At 42.9% G+C, this 21,529-nt stretch overlaps 1 protein-coding gene across 1 annotated transcript in view; it reads left to right on the forward strand.

Moving 5' to 3' along the window:
* MCUB (mitochondrial calcium uniporter dominant negative subunit beta) overlaps nt 1-21,529 on the forward strand; it is a 179,898-nt gene that overhangs the window by 156,698 nt on the left and 1,671 nt on the right. Inside the window, exons 4-7 of the mRNA XM_082263190.1 lie at nt 3,683-3,787; nt 5,742-5,902; nt 14,810-15,013; nt 20,792-20,908. Coding sequence (XP_082119316.1) covers nt 3,683-3,787; nt 5,742-5,902; nt 14,810-15,013; nt 20,792-20,908 — 587 coding nt within the window. The remainder of the gene's footprint in view (nt 1-3,682; nt 3,788-5,741; nt 5,903-14,809; nt 15,014-20,791; nt 20,909-21,529) is intronic.

Consider the following 21,529-nt stretch of genomic DNA (forward strand, 5'->3'; position numbering starts at 1 on the left):
CTGTCCACAAAAACTGGACTATCTGTGTCTGACTCTGGACTCAGCCAGAGTGTTTCTTCCTCTGGAAAAACTCCAGACATTGCAGGAGGCAATTCAGCTTCTGTTGTTCAGCAGACGGTCATCCCTCCGGGCTTGCATGTGCATGCTGGGCCTGATGGTGTTCACCCTCGAGGGAGTCTGTTTGCACAGTTCCACACAAGACCTCTGCTAAAGAGATTCTGGTGAAATGGGTCAAGGATCCACAGTCTCGAGGCTGTCTGTTTGCACAATTCCACACAAGACCTCTGCTAAAGAGATTCTGCTGAAATGGGTCAAGGATCCACAGTCTCTAGCGGTGGCTTCGCTCTCTTGCACTTCGACAGTGAAAATCCTTCTCCCCCTGTACTGGACGGTTGTCTCCACAGACGCCAGCCTGTCTGGGTGGGGTGGCATCCTCAGCACAGACATGCTCAGGGGGTCTGGACTCCAGCTCCTCAGCCCAGACTGCCCATAAGTGTACTGGAACTGCGAGCAGTCATACTTTGTCTGGCTCATTGGACAATCGTCTTCAGGGGTGTCCGGTAGAAATTCTTTCGGACAATGCCACGGCCGTAGTCGGTTATCCACTAAGGGGGCACAAGAAGTGTTCTGGCAGCTCAGTAAGTAGCCGACATTCTAAGGTGGGCAGACTGATTCGTTACAGCCCTCTCAAACTTCTGCCACGACTCCTGTGCAGGATTCAGGCAGAAGGGATTCCGGTCATTCTAGTGGCTTCAGACTGGCCTCGTTTGGTCTTGGTATGTAGATCTTGTATAGTTGGTCGCCGATGCTCCTTGGGGACTTCCTCTTAGGGAGGATTTGCTGTCCCAAGGACCAATCTTCCATCCTGCTTTACAGTCACTGGCTTTAACGGCTTGGCTGTTGAACGCCAGGTGCCGAAGGATAGAGGTTTGTTTCAATCAGTGATTCCTTCGCTGTCAAAAGCTATTAAATCTGTCTCTGGGGAAATCTACCATCGTACATGGAAGACATACATTGCGTGGTGTGAGTCTCTTGGGGTTCTTCCTCGCTCCTTCTCGTGGATCGGATCTTAACCTTCCATCAATGGGGGGGTTGAACAGAAATTGGCTTTGAGTACCATCAAGGGCCAGTTATCGAGTTTTGGCGGTCCTTTTTCCATCGACCTTTTGCCACACACTCCCTTGTGTGTACCTTTTCTTCAGGGTGTCCGGCATTTGGTTACTTCAGTGCGGGCTCCATTGCCGCCGTGGAATCTTAATGTGGTGCTTTCAGCTCTACTGAAGCTTCTCTTTGAAAATATTCGGGAGGGTTCCCTGCTTACACTGCCCCAGAAAAGTGGCCTTCTTTGGTGGCTATCACCTCTGCATGCAGGTTGTCGGAACTGACGGCGTTGTCCTGTCGTTCACCTTATGGTGATTCACAAGGATAAGGTGGTGCTTTGCCCCTGTCCGTCATTCCTTCTTATGGTGGTCTCTGATTGTCATTTGAATGCAGATATTGTGTTGCCTTCCCTGTGTCCCAGGCCTAAATGTCTTGGATTTAAAAAACAAGATACGGGCGCACCGACCTAGTGCAATACCATAAAATATTTATTGCCAAATTGTTAGATGTATCCTACTCACAAGAGTACGCTATATGCAAGCGAAAAAGAGAGTTCCTTCAGCTGTCCAGAGACCACAGAACCGTGATGCTTAGTTAAGACAGGCAAACTTGAAGGTGTCCATAGGGCTAACGCGTTTCGAGGGAAAACCCTCTTCCTCAGAGCCATGATTGCAAATGACCAGTTAGATCTATATATACTACCCAGCAGCATGGACAGGACCTCCCACGAAGGTAGGCCCTGCCCCTCTAATATGAACCACATACACTTGTAAACAATTGAATCAAAACAAAGTACATAAAATGCATAAACACAGTACATTTTCATTTTAAAAGTAGATATAAAAATAAATTAAATTAAAACATCTTTATCAAATGGCTGCAAAGACCCAGATTCATCACATATAAAAAATATATATATATAAAAAATAGATGAATTGCTCTTATATTAGAAGCACAAGGGAGAGAGGGGGTGGGGGAAGGGGAACCACTATAACTATTAGGCATTGGTGTACATGGCAGCTACAGAGTCTTTTAGGAAGTCAGACTCTATTTGTGGTCACCGACGGACCTCACAAATGGTTGTCCGCTTCTTCTGCAACCATTTCCAGATGGATCAGACGGTGGGTCAGGCCGGTTGCATTAGGGGTCAGGTTCCTCCTTTCCCTGTTTAGGTGCACCCTACTAGAGCGCTTATTGTCTCCTGGGCCTTCCGTCTTCAAGCGTCAGTGATGCAGGTTTGCAAAGGCAGCCGCCTGGTCATCGGTGCACACTTTTACAAAGTTTATTGTAAAGTGGTCGTGTTGGCATCTGCGGATGCTTCTTTTGGCCGCAAGGTTTTTCTGGCTGCTGTTTAGAGGACCTGGTCCCCTTCAAGGGTGTATTGTTTTTCAGGTGAGCTCCAGTTGTTTATGGTTGAACTCAATGTGACCTGGTTGGCTATGGTTACCTTTGGGAATTTTTTCTGATGTTTTCCCACCCCTCATGTTTAACACTGCTTTGGGACGTCCCAATGGTTAGGAAGAATCAGTAGCTGTGTCCGTCAATGAACAAAAGAGAAAATGGGATTTTTGACTTACCCTAAAATCCATTTCTCTGATGTTCATTGATGGACACAGCACCCACCCCTCTGTGGAGTTGACTTTCTTCTGACACTGCTTGTAACAAAACTGAGTGCCTATAGCAGAGAGTGGGTGTATACTCCCTGGGACTGCCCATAGGCATAGTCAAGTTTTTTCCTGCCTATTGTCCTACTCCTGTAGGGGGCAATATAACCCAATGGTTAAGAAGAATCAGGAGCTGTGTCCATCAATGAACATCAGACAAATGGATTTTACGCTAAGTCAAGAATCCCATTTTTTTTTTTTCCAGATCTTCTCCTGGTTTGACATCTTCTTTCTTTGACAATGGGGCAGCCACTGATGACTTATCCCCTGCAGATATCATCCTGGCACGCTACTTTTTTCTCAGCATCTTACGGATGCTGGGAGTGTACTCAGCGCTGCACTTGCACCACTTGCAGTGTACATTAGAAAAAAAATTGCTAGCAGAAGTGACATACACAGTCTATTCTATCAAAAAAACTCTACCTGCCATCGGGTTTAAGTTTCGTTCTACTTTTAATGCAATCACCCATCCAATATGTACGTGTACTTTTGAGGAGGTCATTGAGAGTATCTAAATCAAGCCATCTTTGTTTTTATTTGGATTTAAATAACAGGTAAACCCCTGCGTAAGACACTTCTTTAGCATTTCTCTCCTGATCTGTTGCAGGACTCTTTTTATACTATTCACTTTATATTTACATCCACCCTATGGTGGTTTTTGAGTGGTACATCTGTTCACCATAAGGATATATAAGCCCCATCCATGTCAGAGTCGGAGCACAAGTCTTACCATCCATTTTCTCTAAGTCTGATTGTTGCACAATTGACTTGTAACCATATAGCAAAATATCCTGCAGAGATTGTAGGAGATTTGGTTGTGTAAGTATTTCCCTTTGTGATTTGGAGAGCAGTATCTCTGCCAACATGCTAAAATGTTTTTTTTGTTTTTTTTTTTATGTAAATTCTTTTTATCCTAGATGGTACCAAGTTCTCTTCTTCAACATTGATGGACATCTTATTAAAGAATGATTTTCACCTTGTTATAAACAACTCAACGTACCATGTCCAGTCTCTTCAGACAGGTATGATGTGAATATGACTCAGACATTTTAGTCTTCATAGAAGTAATCTCTGTGAATAAAACAATGCATCAAACAACAAGGTTACCAAAAGCTGTAACTTCAAATGTCTCCTGTCCCTTCTGACTGTGAGATGTAACAGGTTCCACATTGCTCACCTGGCAGAGCAACTGTGGTGAAAATGACAAAATAATTTAAAAAACAAACTGGTGTTGATTCAGTTAAAAAATGCTAGCTATGTTTTTTCATTATGTGTGAACTTTTCCTATATTCGGTATCCAATAATTACAGGGCACAATCTATTTAACAGTAAAGTGATGCAGAAAGGCATACAAACTGCATGGAAAGATGTTCTTAATAACACAAGGTTCTCCTCAATGAAGAAAACTGAGAAGACCTCAAAAAAATGGAATACGTTTCTCTGGGCATGTGTGTCAGGATGTAAGTTGCCATCATCCCTTAATGTGAATGCAGAAAAAATTCCCCTAGGATGTGGAACTTTAAGGGCAACTTTAACATCCAATAATGGGTACAACAACATATGTCACATGGAACAAAGAGACTAAGTGAATGCCTGAATTCCAGGGAAGACTGACGCGTTTCGGGCGTGGCCTTCAGAGGTCTACTGGAACTCCTTCATTCATATCTGGATATTCATAAAGATATATATAAACATTCACATTTATATATTACAGAAAATATATATCATCTCATAGTACACTTATATATCAAACATATCAGATATGAAATATACGCACCACCATGGTCACTTTGTGATGGCATACGGAGCCGTGTGTAAGTATTTCATGTTAAATGCGACAAAGCATAAGAAGATACCAGAGTCAGAAGCAGGGGAGTATATTTGTGTGTGTAAATAAATATATATATATATATATATATATATATATATATAATACAATTACTCTGTGGAAAGATTCCCACCAGGAGAGAAGGCAATGTCATCAAATGGGTCCCACAAGGATCCGAAGAGGAAAAACCAACGCTGGATATCTAAAATGAAATAAGTGTGGTGTGGAACTATGTGTTTAGAAAACCACTAATATATGTAAAGGGAATAAATACCTACTTCTTGTGGGAATATGTGGGGTCCCGTATATCCTAGGAGGCATAGATCAAACTGCCATATCCAGGTGAGTTAGTAAATGTAATTCCAGATGCCCTCTCTGAGAAGGGAGGAGAATAAGGAAAATGTATATATTGTGTCCTAAAAAAATTGGATGTAAATAGGTATGCAGGGAAGGGTGAGCACAAGGACATGCCAATGAGTGTTCAAGCGTACATTATATAGGAGTACCACCAGAGTGCAACCTTGGAAACGTGTTGACAAGAGTGCCAGATAAGACAAAAGCCGTGCAGGGTGAACCAATCCCAATAACACCGGAGGGGAAGAGATCTACAGGTACATCAATTAAATGAGTAGTATTGAGGTTCAATATAGAATAATGATAATACACCAAGAGGAGGCTGTAGGTGATAGAGGTGTTCAGAATAAGGTGCCCCACATAATTTTCAAGGTTGCCAGGTAAGGATGAAAAAATACCTGTATAAGAGGAGAGAAAGCGTCCTGCTTCTACCGGCGTGGCGAGCAATCTGAAATCGACATTGCCGGTAGCTAAGGACGCTGGCGCATGCACAATCGAGATCGATCGCTTACATGCCCAGCGTGGACCAATCGGGTCCCCCGTCTCTGGAGCGCACAGCGCCGCCCCCACATAGAGCGGAGCGGCGTCATGTGTTCCAGGGACGCCGACACACGCAGAAGACTTATGATGCGAGCGCATCACTCAAAGGGAGCGCCAAAGCATCTGAATCTCAAAAAAAATGGGGTTTGAGATTTGGTCTTTCCACTTTCTCTGTATACCTTTCTGCATAACATACGTGAAGCAAAATGTAAGTGCTTAGTGAAACAAAATGTAAGTGCTTATTTTCCTTGCAGACAAGCAGTCTACTAGTGAGTGTAATGGAATGGATCCTGTGAAGTCTTTGGTCCATGACCTGTATTCAGCGTTGCACTTGGAAGAATATCATCTAAACAAAGAACAGGGGCTCATACAGAGGATAGAAGCCTTGAAAGAAGAGCTGCTGCCATTAGAGCAGGTGAGTAGAAATGTCAGCACTTCTGCCAGTACTTATTACCAAAGACTTCAAAAATGCAATACTTTTGTTACTTTTTTTTTTTTTACATTACAGCAGAAAAAGATTGCACAGATCAAACTATTCAGGAAGAACAGATCATTAAGCACATTAATTGTGCAGGTTAGAAGGCATCTGTTGTCTTACACATCTCAGTTCAATCTGAGGTTCCACATACATCACAAAGTACAAATAACAAAATAAAGATGTAATCTTAATGTTGCGGTGTCACTGGGTGTTGAGCAGAGGGTAGGGGAGAAAAAGGTGTAATGACAATAAGAAGGGATCCATTGAAAAGCATCAATTACTTAAAATCAGACAAGAATATGGTTTAGGATGCCGTCCCATATGGCTCCCTGTCACAACTATAACAAGCGAAGGATAAAGAGGTAAAAAGGACTACCGTCCAAACAGAAACCAGAGAAGCCCGTTGTGCAATCCCAAAAGACATGTAAGAATGTGCCAACTTGAGTTTCACATTGCCACCAAAGCACAAGATGATGAGGGAGGAGTTTGTCCAGTTTAGTCGGTGTTCTATACCACTGGGTGACTATCATATAAGAAATTTCTTGGTATTTATTACAAATCGATGCCTTTTGGGCAAAGACCAATTTTCTCTCCTTTTTTGCTTTTCTGAAAATGTATCCTCCAAACCATTATTTCATTTCTGAAGGAACCCTGGGTCACTTTGAGAATGATTAAATACTCTGTAAAAATGGACAATGCCGGTCTTACCCAACCTCCAGTCGTGCAAGTCTTCTCAAAAGGCATTAAATCCCTGAGAAACCATTGCGGCGCAGGGAGGGAGTGTAGAAAAGGGGACAATTGTAGTTGTCCCCAGTGGTCCAGCATCAGAATCTCCCGAGCCACGGATAAGTGAAGAGAAATCGCCCCACTACGTGCCAGTTAAGAAGTTTCAAGTCCCGTCAAGGGAACTGGTCCTGTTCAAGTGAGACCTATAAATAAAAGCCCTGTGTTTCTGCCAGTCAATAACTTGTGTCATATGAGAAGCTGTATAATATGCAACAGGGTCTCGTTAGCCCACCTCCCTCGTCTTTTTGATCTTGTCAACAGGTCTCTGTCCTAAGTGAGTGAAAATATGCCCGAGGAATATGAACAGGCAGGGTTTGGAGCAAATATAAGATCCTAGGCATCACAATAATTTTTAACACATTACAGCGTCTACACTCGGATAATGCTAACTATTTCTAACAAAGGAAATCCTTATGGATCGTTTGTAAAATCGGGAGAAAGTTATTAAAAGTCTTTTGTTACTTTTAATACTTAATACTCACACATGTGTAACCACATTCATTTCAATGTTTCAGTAGGTGTGAATGGGCCCTTATGAACAACAGAAATATGAAATATCCCCTTGTGCTATGTTGTTAAAAACAGTGCACATGAGCTGCCACCTTACTTCAGCCCTGTTTACCTTGTTTGTGGTCTGAAGAAACATTCATTTAGGCTACGTTCACATTTATGCGGGTGCGGGAGAGTATGTAAATGGCACACATTGCCACAGCTGCTCAGAAAATGCTCAGGGGTGCCTCAGGGACTCTAATGGCACCCCCCCCCCCCCCCATGCACTGAAAAACAAGGTGCGGTTTCCCTCACATGGGGTGGGGCACTCACTGCTAAACCAACTAGTCATGTTAAAAGTCTATATTCTGTTGGGATATTTTCTGGGTAAATGTTCAGCAATAAATTGTGATATTACCTGAGGCATTTACCTAGTTAGTGATACCAGTCATTCGAAGGGTAGAGGGGAAGGAAGGAATAAAAGAACAATGAAATAGTGCAGGGGATATAGAGGGAAGGAGGAAATAATACAATTCATATGACCAGAAGGATTCGGGGAAGAGTGGATAGTGTAGAGTACTCCATCATGGCCATATCGGTCCACTAGAGGTAGCTATACCAAATCTCTACTAGAGTCCTTGATGGAGTATGACCATTCTAGCACAGCAGGAAATGACTTAGGACATCTTTCTTTGCCAATTTGATAGATCCTGGGATCAAAGAGAGAAACGTCATCTTCCAAGAGATTGGAACATGCATCACCTTGATTTCACAATACATTGTAAAGATTTTTACTCAGATTGATATAATTGGGGGGCAATCCCACGACATGTGGAGCACAGTTCCTTTGGATTTGTGGCATCTCCAACAAGAAGCAGGGAGTGTAGGGTTGAAGTGATTGAGGATAGCAGGGCACCTGTACCATTTTGTGATAAGTTTAAAGTATAACTAAATGCAAACTTTTTTTTGGGGTGGAATGGAGAGGGATTAGGACACCTGTCAGTTTTTATTGCTGTCTGTTCCCCTCTTAAGGAGATTCACCCTCTTTATTAGTCCTGTTCATCATTATCCATGACAGTGAAAGTAAAATCAAGTCCCAAATATTAGGATGTCCCTAGAACAGGAATAAAAGGGATATTTCTCTAGCGCTCATTGACAGACGTAGTCCTCGGTGATACACCACCTTCGGGTTATGTTGCCTCCACAGGAGCAGGACTAGACAGGAAATTAAAAAGCTCTGGCCACACCCTAGGGGCAGTCCTAGAGGGTATATCCTCTCTCTCTCTCTGCCTCAGCAAATCAGTTATTTTCTGTCTAGTTAGGAGTAAGGACCTAGACACCTTGCTGGGATCTTAGGTCCTGGCAAGAATTTTTTCTTAAAGGATTTTTTTAGACAGCTTTTTTCTCCAGTGTTCCTGTGAGATCTTCAAGCAAGAAAGCTGAACTGGGCGACGGGCTGGATGTTGAGATCCGGTGGTCACCCCAGTTCAGCCTACGAGCGCGTGCAGGCCATAGCTCCGCGCTGGGTCGGCCGCGACAAAGTCCCATTAAAGGACTGTCCACGCGAGTTAAACGTCTCGCTGAAACGCCAAAGACCATGAGTCACGGCGTCCGTATCGTTCGACAGCCCTCCCGCCCCGGTGGAGAGGGGTACTGTCAGGAGTTGGTGCCCGCCTGGTTCCGGTATGGTGAGTAGTATGTTCCCCCTTTCCCCCTGACGGGTTTTGTGGTGAATGCGGGCCCCTCTCTGTATGGTAAGATAGAGTCCCTTTCTATCCTACAACATGACACAGATCCTCCTACTTTGAGTGTGATTTTATGTGTGCAAAAAGCCAGGAGGCTTGGTTTGGGAGCTAACAATCTAATTGTATACATGTTTTAAAGATGTAATCTGTGGCATTCTGGGAATCTTATGGGTTAAGAATAAGCTACCTACCAGTCAGAAGCCACGGACATGTAGACTGCCTTCCTAATCATATCTCCAGCTATTAGCAGGCCTCCCGAACGGCCATGCGGTCCGCCAGGGCCGGTACCGCCAACCACGCCATATCCCCATGCAGTGAGAGTGTTGTGTGCCCTGCAGCACACCGCTATTCAGTACGGGCTGCCGCCATTTTTTTTTCTGGATCGCACGAGCCGCCATTTTGGCGTAGCCTCGTGTCTCCAGCATGGGGGCGGCCATGTTTGAGGTGATCCAAACACCTCGTGGAGCTTGGGGGAGGCGCCGGAAGGCGCACAGAGGGGCGGAGCCGCCTCCTTTCTTCCTGGGCAGCCAGCCAAAAGACTTCCTGTTTGTTAAGACAGCGCTGTAACCTGTTGCAGTTAAACTCTTAGCATCAAGTGGTGAGCCTGGGGGTCTATCTCTCTCTCTCTCGATCGATAGGGATCCCTAGCAGGTAACACTAAGGGGCTTTTGTGGCGCTGGGGGTCGAAAAAAAAAAAAAAAAAAAAGAAGTTTTATTTTTGAATTATATTATCCAGGAAGTAACTGGAGTTATCATGGACCCTGCCACACATATTCCCCCACCTGTTTCCCTCGAGAGGGCCACGGGACCCGCCGGTGCACAGAGTATAGAGTCATTTACAGCAATTTTGGAGTCTATGGTGGCTCGGGTGGAGGCGGCCTGTCAGGGACGGGGGTCAAGGAAGCGACCCCCGCCTACCCCTATACCATCTGACACCTCTGACTCAGATTCAGAGGTGGTCACGGCAGTTGCAGGTTCCTCTGCAAGGGCTGTTATCCCAGGTAAAGCCCCCTCAGACAGTGAGGAGGACGCTTCTTCTCCTGCTATTATTCAGGAAGAAGCATTGGTGGACGCACTAGTTGTGGCAGTGCAGGAAACCTTAAAACTTGAGGCTTTACCGGCAGAGGCAACTGAAACAGAGATTCCTTTTGGTACTAATAAGCCCATCAAGACGATGAAGGCTTTTCCTGTACCTAAATGTTTCGGTAATCAGATTAAAGGAGAATGGGAGCATTCTAAACGTACCTTTACTATTTCCAAGCGTATTGCTAGACGCTATCCGTTTGAGGAATCCATCATTAAGAAATGGACGGTACCACCAGTCGTGGATCCGCCTATTTCCAGGCTGAATAAAGCCACGGTTATTCCAGTGGAGGACACTTCGTCCTTTAAGGATCCGGTGGATCGAAAGATGGAAGCAGAGTCCCGCACCATCTTCTCTCTGATAGGGTCAGCTTTTAGACCAGTAATTGTTATTGGGCTAGTTTCCCAGACACTTACGGAATGGGCGAAAATGGTACGCCAAGATCTTAGGGGAAGAGATATTCCCCAGGAGACATCTGATTTGATGGAACAGATTATACAAGGGCTACAGTTTATCTGTGACGCAGCCTTGGACACTACTCCCTTATTAGGGCATGCATCTAAGACGGCGGTGATCCTCAGACGTGTGCTGTGGTTAAAATGCTGGTCAGCTGACCTAGGTTCCAAGAAGACCTTGACAAATCTCCCCTTTCAGGGGAATCGTCTATTTGGGGCCAACCTAGATGAAATCATTAAGGATGCCACTGGGGGCAAGAGTTGCCACAGGCTGCTAAAGCTAAGGGACCTCGCAACAAGCGAGGACCTTTCTTTACCGCCCATAAAGGGCGCCCGGCTGGTACTAGCGGGAAAGGCAAGACTCCTCCAGGAGGGTTCAAGAAGGGCTGGTCGGACAAGCAAAGGACCAACCCAGCCAAACCCGAAGCAAAGGAGTACACAGCCTGAAGGTGCGCCCCCACCCGGTTTCAGGGTGGGGGGACGTTTTCACCGGTATTCAGGACATTAGATCGAGCATCAACCACTACTACCGGTGCGATTCTTCCCTTCCAACATTTAAGTACTACAGGAAGCGGTAATTACCGTTCCCTGAATAGATCTTTTCCTTTACCTTTTCCTAAGATTAGTCCCGATACCTCACAGGAATCGGATCTGGTTGACCAGATAGGCCAAGTAGCCTCTAGTCGGGTGACTTCGGTCCCTGAGGTTCAACCAGAAAAGATCACCCTTCCTGATAACTATCAGGTATCTGATAAATGTGTGGGAACAGAAAACGACCAGACTTTCTCGGATGGTCGGGGCCAGGTACCTCTAGGGACGCCTGGTTCAGATCCAATTAGCGCCAGTGGTCCTAGAAATTCTAGGCTGGCCTCCTCAAGCCGGCCTAGCCGACTTGGACATGTTAGTCGTAGACGTTCCGTGGGAACTTCGTCTCAGGGAGTGTCTGTGGTCTCAAGGACCAATTTACCATCATGCTTTACAGTCGCTGGGTTTAATGGCCTGGCCATTGAGACCCAAGTACTGAAGGACAGAGGTTTGTCAGCTTCAGTCATTCCTACCCTTATTAAAGCAAGGAAAGCGACTTCCAGCAAAGTCTATTATCACACATGGAAAACTTATATTGCGTGGTGCGAATCTTTAGGATTTCCTCCACGTACCTATTCGGTGTCTCGAATATTGGCCTTTTTGCAACAGGGGGTTGAGCAGAAGCTAGCCTTGAGCACCATCAAGGGTCAAGTTTCAGCATTAGCAATCTTCTTTCAGAAGCCTTTAGCTACCAAATCCTTGGTGCGGAATTTCATCCAGGGGGTGCGGCACCTGGCTCCTCCAGTCCGCGCGCCCTTACCGCCTTGGGATCTTAATTTGGTTTTGTCGGTTCTACAGAAACCTCCCTTTGAAAACATCAGGGAGATTCCCTTGCTTACTTTATCCCAGAAGGTGGCCTTCTTGGTGGCTATTACTTCTGCTCGCAGGGTGTCAGAACTGGCTGCATTATCATGCCAGTCCCCATACCTAGTGATTCATAGGGATAAGGTAGTACTTCATCCTAAGCCATCTTTTCTTCCCAAGGTGGTTTCAGATTTTCATCTGAATGAAGATATTGTACTACCTTCCTTGTGTCCTCAGCCCAAGCATCATCGGGAACATGCGTTGCATTCCTTAGATGTGGTTCGGGCAATCAGGGTATACCTGAAAGCTACGGAATCATTCCGTAAGACGGATTCACTTTTTGTGATCACGGATGGCCCCAGAAAGGGTTTGCCTGCATCTGCCGCGACCATTGCCAAATGGATTAGACAAACGGTGGTACAGGCTTATTCTATTAAGGGTCAGAGTCCTCCGTTCCCTGTTAGGGCGCACTCCACTCGAGCGCTCATTACTTCCTGGGCCTTTCGCCATCAGGCGTCAGTGGTCCAGGTATGTAAGGCGGCCACCTGGTCGTCAGTACATACCTTTACAAAATTCTATAAAATTGATGTGACGGCATCGGCGGATGCCTCGTTTGGCCGCAAGGTTTTGCAGGCCGCAATTTGAGGAGACCGGTGGTTTTTTTCTGTTTGAAAAAAAAAAAAAAAAAAAAAAAAATTTGTTTTCTCTTTTTTTGTTGAGTCTCATCATTAAGGATGAGCATTGTAAACTTCTAGTTGGCACCGGTTGGGCCTTCTAGATTGGGATTTGATTTCCATTTTCCCACCCCTCAGTTGTGATACTGCTCTGGGACGTCCCGAAGGTGGTGTATCACCGAGGACTACGTCTGTCAATGAGCGCTAGAGAAAAATGGATTTTTGTAAAATCTTACCGTAAAGTCCTTTTCTCTTAGCTCATTGACAGACGTAGTCCCCGCCCCTCTGTTTTTTGAGTTGGGTTAAAATCTCTAAAGACTGCTTTTTCACATAACTGATTTGCTGAGGCAGAGAGAGAGAGGATATACCCTCTGGGACTGCCCCTAGGGTGTGGCCAGAGCTTTTTAATTTCCTGTCTAGTCCTGCTCCTGTGGAGGCAACATAACCCGAAGGTGGTGTATCACCGAGGACTACGTCTGTCAATGAGCTAAGAGAAAAGGATTTTACGGTAAGATTTTACAAAAATCCATTTTTTCCAGTGGAGTTTTAGTTCTGTTGACCCTGGTGACAACCAGGGATTCCCTTAGTTCCGAGGGATTTTCTCTCACTTCCTGTTTTGGCTATGGAACAGAGAGTGAAGGGAAATATATCTAAAGGGACACAGATGTTCTAAATAAACATTCGAGATTATACCCATCCCTGTGAATCCAAAATGAAGAAAAAGTTTTGCCTTTTGGTTCTACTTTAAACCCTTTCTCCTGAGTCTTTGTCCCCGTGGATAGTATATGGGTTAGAATATAAAAATTTCCATGTCTTTGGTGTGAGAGTCTGGGGTCCTCTCTCCCAAGTTTGCATGTATGATGGGAGGTTTGAATGTGCTAGGGAAAAGGATTGGGTGCAATTTGGTAGGGTTGCACCGATACTGGTATGGGTGCAGATACAAAGGATTTACATAAGCGGCACAGGGTTTCGGGTCTCAAGTGTGCCCTGTGGTAAAACTGCACACATGCTGATTTCCCTGACTATCTGTGCAGGAGCAGGATTTCCTACTCTTGCAAAGATGGCAATCTGGGAAGTCCCAAACCTTCCCCTTTTTTGCACATGCATGGAAAAATCACCTGTATGTACGCAGATGTGCTGAAGAGCTCTGCCAGGACCTGAAGGCCAAACATAACTCTTGTGTGCATGTGCAGTGATGGTGGAGCCAGTACACAACAGGACTGCTTTAATTGCTGTCTGTGTGATTCACCCTCTGTTTTTCTTATTGAGACCACTGTAACGGAAAGAAAGTGAGGGTAATCCACAACTTTAGGCCTCTTTTCACACATGTGGACCATTACTTTCATCAGTTCAGTCACGTTTTACGAACAAAACATGGATTAAGGTTACATCAGTTTTTCATCCATTATTACATCAGTTTTTACATCCTCCAGTTAGTCCTTAACCACTTGAGTCTTGGAGCCATTTTTTCATGCCAAAATGGACCCTTTGTCCCTTTACATCTGTTTTTCCTCCAATCCAACGGAGGAAAGATAGGGCTTTGATCCGTTCCAAAAAATGGATGTTAACGGAAAGGGATGTAAACAGATGTAAATGGATGATTGTTCATTTACATCTATTTTTTCATAGAGATGCATCGATGTCCGTTTTTTATATGTGAACGGATAGTTGAAAATGGACAAGCGGTCCACATGTGTGAAGGGGGCATTAGAGTTGTCTCCAAGGCAAGATATGAGGGGAAATCCTCCAATGACTTTAGTGAGATTTCCTCTCTCCTGCAGCATTGTCAGACGGAAAGTGAAGGGAAATGGACAGCAAAAATATTGTGATAGGGATTTTAACCCTTCCCTTACTGCATCCGAAACAAACAAATGTTTTCTCAATAAATACAATTGAATTTTCCAGTGTAGGTGTGACATAGAAAGAAAACTTGTGGTCTTGTTGTTGCGCAATGACAGATACATTGAAGTTGCGCAATGACAGATACATTGAAGTTGTCATTAAGTCAGTGCCATTGCTTTTACTTGTAAAGCTCTGACAAAGAATGTCAGCTAGTTCTGTAGTCCATGCTACATTTTCTGACCATGATAATATGGCCACAGAATGCAAAATGGGTTATAGAGTTATCTAGGTGCCTATTCAGAAATCCACGAACAGAATGAGATTGGATGGAACATGATAGATATCACACAGACTGCTAATCCATATTTCTGTTTCTTTAGATTAGGTTGGATATAATGGCTACATCAGATGCTAGAAGCAAGATTCTTATTTGGACTGGACTGGCAGTGCTGTCTACGCAGGGAGGAGCTTTAGGCTATCTCACATGGTGGGTCTACTCTTGGGATATTATGGAGCCTGTTACATACTTCATTACCTATGGAAACGCCATTGCCTTCTATGCATACTATGTTCTAACCAACCTGGTGAGTAGGATGCTTAAGCAACAAAACTGTTTTTATGTTATGATACAGTTCAAAAGATGATTATGCACATTGATTTTCTAGAGATCCACTATCAATACTCTGGGTACACTAATCTTGTGGCATTACTGTGGACTTCTTACATAGGTGCTCAGAGAAATCTCAAGATCCATTTGCAAGGTCTAATCCTGCTTTGTGGAATAATTTAAACCTTGTTCATAGCATGTCTATCGTATTCAAAACTGCTGAACCTTGTATGATGCATGTGGGTGAGAAGTGTTCTGTTCAAGTGTGAACAGGAGTGCTACCTGTAGTGTGTTTTTTTTTTTTTTTTTTTTTTAAATTTGACAATTTTTATTAGTTTTTATAAACATATTGACACCAACAAATACAAAAGAGAAAAAAAAGAAAAATATGTGTCGGGTTCAGAAATGCATACATATATTGGTTCGTTGTAATATCTGTTCCCCACAACCACAATAGAAAAGAAGGGAGAAGAGGAGGGAGAAGGGAAGTAAAAAAAAAAAAGAATTCCCCCCCTTCCTCTCCCCCCCTCTCCTCTCCCCCCCCCTCCTCTCCCCCCCCCCCCTCCTCTCCCCCCCCCCCCTCCTCTCCTCAGTTTGCTATTATATGGACTAGAAAGTGTGTAGTAGAACACTTGTTCTGTCTGTTTATTTTAAAGAAGGTTTGAATTTTGAGGTGTGAGAAGTAGTGGAAGCACACGGAAATTAATTTATCATTTTTGCCACATGAAGTACATGGAAGGTCCTCCAGGTTGGTTTGTTGTTAACCCTCATAACTCTGTGGTTAAAGAAAACGTGCTTGAAAAAAACACTAGAAATCAACACATGGGCAAAAAGCCTACCTGTTGGGTGTCAAAAAGTCTGGCTAAAATGGCTTTGCAAATGAGATCTTTCTAAAAGTGTGAACATACCCAGGATAATAAAGGTCTGGACAGAGAAAGAGGAGTTTCCTGAAACTGGATACAAGAGACTTAGAGCCAGGTGGAGTTGATGCTGAAGTTTAATTATTATTATTTTTTCTTTTTTTTTTTTTTTAGGCTATACAGCGTCCGGGACATAACTTAACTATAATGAAGTCCTCTGACTGCTCCATTACATGGAAGCCAGTACAGTGCTCTTAGTAAAATTGATTTTTGTTTGATACCACCACATTTAGGGTCTAGTAAAACTATTAAAGTTTTCCCTATGGCCATGTACATTAATGATAATAATTAAAAAAAAAAATTTCAATCAAATAACCTTCCTATGGATCTGTCCATGTATACCCCAGTAGCTGCACTTCTGTAACTCCTTCCTTGATTCAGCCATGTTGAGCAGTAGCTGCATCTGCAGTGAAAAAATGCTTCTGTTTCTATTAGGAAAATGTAAACAACCAGGTTACAGAAAAATCATCTTGGCCGTATGAGAAACTAATGCTCTATTCACACTTTGGAGTGCAACTTTAAAGCAACTTAGACCCAACTTTGACCAGTGATAATAGATTGTTGCACACAAGTTGCATTGTATAACATCCAGGTACGACTTTCATGCAACTTCTAAGGGTTAGCATTGAAGTCTATGGCCCTCAAGTTGCCTGAAAGTCAAACCAAAGTAGTGCATGAACTACTTTGAAGTTGCTGCAACTTTGTCGTGCATTTATGAATGTATGTCATAGGAAAACCTGGGAAACGACTTGTCATGCAACTTTGCTGTCCAAAGTTGCGTGACAATTTGCACAAGTGTGAATGAAGTCTTACGCTGCTCATAAGTGATTTGTTTTTGTGTTATCGCCTGCTACCCTGCCTATGACATCCTCTGATTAATGGTAATAACTGTATTTTGTGAACTAAGCAAATTTATATCTCAAGGTTCCATATGTGTTAGAATGGGCCTAAAAGAGAACAATAATGAGAAAATGGAAGCTGACATTTCTAAAATTGATTGGATTGTTTTTTTTTTTTTTTGGTCTGCCTTACTATAACCCACTTACTGCCTTGTGTTGGTGACCTAGAACACATTTGCATCTTAGGACTTCTGACTTTTCTCTGACTTTCCTGATTATTTTTGTTTTAATTACTGTTATTTTTATAGCATTGACTTTGTATACAACATTATTGTACATTCATGCCAGTCTCTGTCCTGGGGGGATTTACAGTCTAAGGTCCTGATCTCACATACATACATACATACACACACATGCTAGGGCCAGTTTAGAGAGAAGACCATTATCTTATCATGTCTTTGAAGTGTGGGAGGAAACCGGAGTACCCAGAGCAAACCCATGTAAGCACAAGAAGAACATGCAGACTCTATACAGTTAGATTCCTGACCAGGATCTGCATATTATTCCAGACCAGTAACCAGTGAAATGATTAAGGCAGGTGTCAGCATAACAGCCAAGCCACTAGCATTTTCAGAAAGGGGTCAGCAGTGGCAGCTCCCATATTTCTCTTTCTGTTATACAGGTACACAATAGAGTAGAAGGTAGCACTGAAGACGTTATGTAACCTCTATGCCCAACCGGAGGCCCACAGGCCACATCATTTCACTACCTGCTCTGGGATGGCAAGACCAGATCGTGTGTTGCTGACCCACCATCCCAGAGCAATCAGCATTGTGGATGGAGCCAAGGCTGGAGGAAACAAGCGACTGCGAAGGGAGCAGGCACCCCATAAGCTGAAGCTTCCTCTATAGCGCTAGCTCCTGTCCCAGGTGGAGTGCATTTGGTATCACTCTGCCTTGGATGGGAATCCTACTGCCAGCGATACCTGCAGAAAGGGATAATAAAAGGTCAGTTTATAAAAATACCAGTTCCTGCCTATCTCCAATCCGATCCGCTAAGAAGGAAAAAAAAATCCCCCTCTGGGTGGATCAGAGGACCTGAAGAGCAGAGCTGGCAGTGTCCGTGTCTGCTCTGCATATGGGTAGCTGACATGGACCTGTCATCTGCCTGCTCTGCTTTTCTCAGTGGGGGATAAGTGGACAGATCTCTAACTGAGCAAGTAGATTCAACACCGTCTGAAAGAGGACATATAGGGAGCTCAGGACAGTAAGGGGCACATTAAGTTGCCTTATCTCTTCATAAGTTTGAGCACCCCTGATATAAAAGAAAATTATATCCCCACGCTTTTCTGTTCTCTCCAAATGAAAGATAAGCTTTAGAAAAGCTGCTCTCACCCCTGTTTTAATACCAACTCAAAAAAGTTATAAAAATATCAATAGTGTAGTGCTTCTCTTTTAAAATATGACGGGCACAAAAAATTTAAATCAATCAAACATACCATCACTGTGCCAAAACTCTTACTCATATGCGCAATCAGTTATAACATCCATAAACTTCTTTTGTACCTATAAACATAACCACAATGTAGTTTTCCTCTAAACTCTTAAAAACAAATTTCAATAAATATAAAGTCCTTATGCAAATTGTACTTTATATTAATTCAAGTTTATTTTTTGTTATACAGTGGGGAAAATAATAATTTGATCCCCTACAGATTTTGTAAGTTTGCCCACTTACAAAGAAATGAAGGGTGTATCATTTTTTTATAGGTGTATTTTAAATGATAGAGACTATCAACCAAAAAATCCAGAAAAAAACATGTGATACAAAAATGTTATAAATTGAGTTGCAGTTCAGTGAGTAAAATAAGTATCTCATCCCCAAGCGATTCATGACAATACTTGATGGAGAAACCCTTGTTGGCAAGCACAGAGGTAAAACGTTTCTTGTATTTGGTTACTAGGCAGAGGCGTATCATGAAATGATACGCCACTGAGCCCATGTGTGAGATAAAAGTGGCCTGTGGCAGAAGCAGTGCAGCCTTTATACAGGACATCAGAGCGGCCCGGGGGGCAATTGCCCCGCTGCCCCCTGGCCCATTCCTCCCCTGGCCTTATGCATTAAAAGGGGAAGGTAAACGTAAGGTGAGCAGGCACTGCACACACAGGTGACAGCGGAAGTTTCCTGACCCGTTATTGCCACATTATGAATGGATTACATGATTTCCTGTATCGATTGATGTGAATGTGTATTTCAGATTTTAAAACATATTTTTCAACTTGCACCAACAGTTGGTGGTTTTTGGACATTTATCTGGGACAGTCATTTATCATACTAAACACCTATGTATTTTCAGGGATCTGTTATGCATAACACTGTGTGATTATTATATATTTTTTCTTTTTAACCATTGAGCTTTAATGTTGGGCAAGGGTTTGTGTTTCTAGATTTGGAACAGTGCACCACATTTCTCCACAGGTGAGAGTGCACCTTATTAGTAGTCGCAGCAGTTTCTGGTTTTCTGCAACATTTTTTGCACTTTATTTTTAGTTTAATTTACATAGCAGTGCATTAGTAAATTCCCTATTATAATATCACTCTATGATCGTAATGTGCTTCTTCTTGAGCCACTCCTTTGTTGCCTTGGCAGTATGTTTTGGGTAATTGTCATGCTGGAAGACCGATCCAAGACTCCTCTTCCTGGCTGGGAGAAGAGGATTCTCATCTAAGATTTTACAATACATAGCACCATCCATTGGCCCCTCAATGTGGCAAAGTCAGCCTGTACATTTAGCAGAGAAACAGACCCAAAGCATAATGTTTCCATCTCCATGCTTGACTGTAGGGATGGTGTTCTTGTGGTCATAGCATTTTTCTTCCTCCAAACACGGCAAGTCAAGTTACTGTTAGGAGCTCAATTTTGGTCTCCTCTGACCAGAGCACTTTCTCCCAATCCTTCTCTGAATTATTTAGATGTCCATTGGCAAACTTCAGACGAGCTTGTACATGTGCCTTCTTGAAGAGGGGGACCTTGCGGCCACTGCAGGATTTTAATCCATTGCGACATATTGGGTTACCAATTGTTTGTTCAGTGACTGTGGTCCCAACTGCCTTCAGATCATTCACAAGCGCCTCCCGTGTAGTTCTGGACTGATCCCTCACTTTTCTCATGATCATCTTTACCACATGACACGAAATCTTGCATGGAGCTCCAGACTAAGGGCAATTGATGGCTATTTTGTATTACTTCCATTTGCGAAAATTCGCTCCAACAGTTGTCTCCTTCTCACAAAGTTTCTCCTCCTCACAAAGTTTCTTGCTGATCATCTTGTAACCCGTTCCAGCCTTGTGCAGGTCTACAATGTTGTCCCTGATGTCCTTTGACAGCTCTTTGGTCTTGCCCATGATAGTGGGTTTGAATGAAAGAAAGAGGTTCTGTGGACAGGTGTCTTTTATACACATACAGAGTTGTCGTTAGGAGAACCTTCCTAAATTCACAGGACTCCTCTGTGTACCACATGAGCACATACAGTCTGTGGGAGCAAGAATTATTATTGGTTGGTGGGGATCAAATACTTATTTTACTCACTGAACTGCAACTCATCTATAACATTTGTATTGTGTGTTTTCTGGATTTTCGGTTGGTATTGTGTCTCTAGCATTTAAAATACACCTATGATTACAATTATAGACCCTTCATTTCATTGTGGGCAAACTTACAAAATCTGCAGGGGACTAAATAATTATTTTCCCTACTGTAATTGAGCATGCATACAAGTATGAGTTTTTGCACACTAATGATATGCATTAATGATTTAAAGTTTTTTGTTTTTGTGATTGTATTATATTTTATGGGAGAAGCGCTACACTATTGATATTGTTTTTTAATAAAAAAATATAACATTAAATGATTTCAGATTATAAACCCATTGTTATACTCGGTTATGGACTGTTGACTATTTGAAAATTTAAACCAGTACTGACTCTCTTCGATAGGACTATCTTTATCCAGATGCAAGAGACCGTCAGTTCCTGCATTTCTTCTACAAAAGAGCCAAGAAGCAGCACTTTGATGTAGACAAATACAATTGGCTGAGGAATGAACTGGCAGAGGTATTGACTTTAACTGTATTACATTAACTAGAAGCATAAGGTAAAAATTAAAGTCTCCGGAAACTCAAGATACATTGATTACCCTCAATTTTCAGCTCATCTTAATGTTCTTGTTTATGTTAATGGGAATGGGAGAAGAAACAGCACTAGCAGATACTGTCAGCTCTGCCTATATTAGGTTTTCTAACATTTCCAGTGGATGTTACATATAAGAACATTTTGCCAGCGATTACCTGACTGCCCTTCTACATCATCATCATCCAGCTTGTCTGGATCAGGTAACTGTCATCAAACATAGGTACATAGCAATCACTGTATGATCACAATGATGTGGTTCTACATTTACCTAAAATATACAATAAAAGGACAGATGTAAGTTATTTATTAGGTGGATTTTGTTTGCATTTCCAAATATATTTTTATTTAAAGCAATGATTTACAAGCAGAGGCTCAGATGGCATGTTGAATTCGATTTATTACAAACAACAATTTTTTTCTACGCACTCCACAAATTTAAAAACAATTCTGATACTAGTGTAAGACCAATTACAGGAAGCTGGCTGTCTATCTACCTAGTTTTCCAGCCTTGGTGACAATGTAAGAACAGTAAATTGTTAGCTC

This window comes from Pelophylax lessonae, assembly GCF_965119305.1.
Source record: "Pelophylax lessonae genome assembly, chromosome: 1".
Classification (NCBI taxonomy): Eukaryota; Metazoa; Chordata; class Amphibia; order Anura; family Ranidae; genus Pelophylax; species Pelophylax lessonae.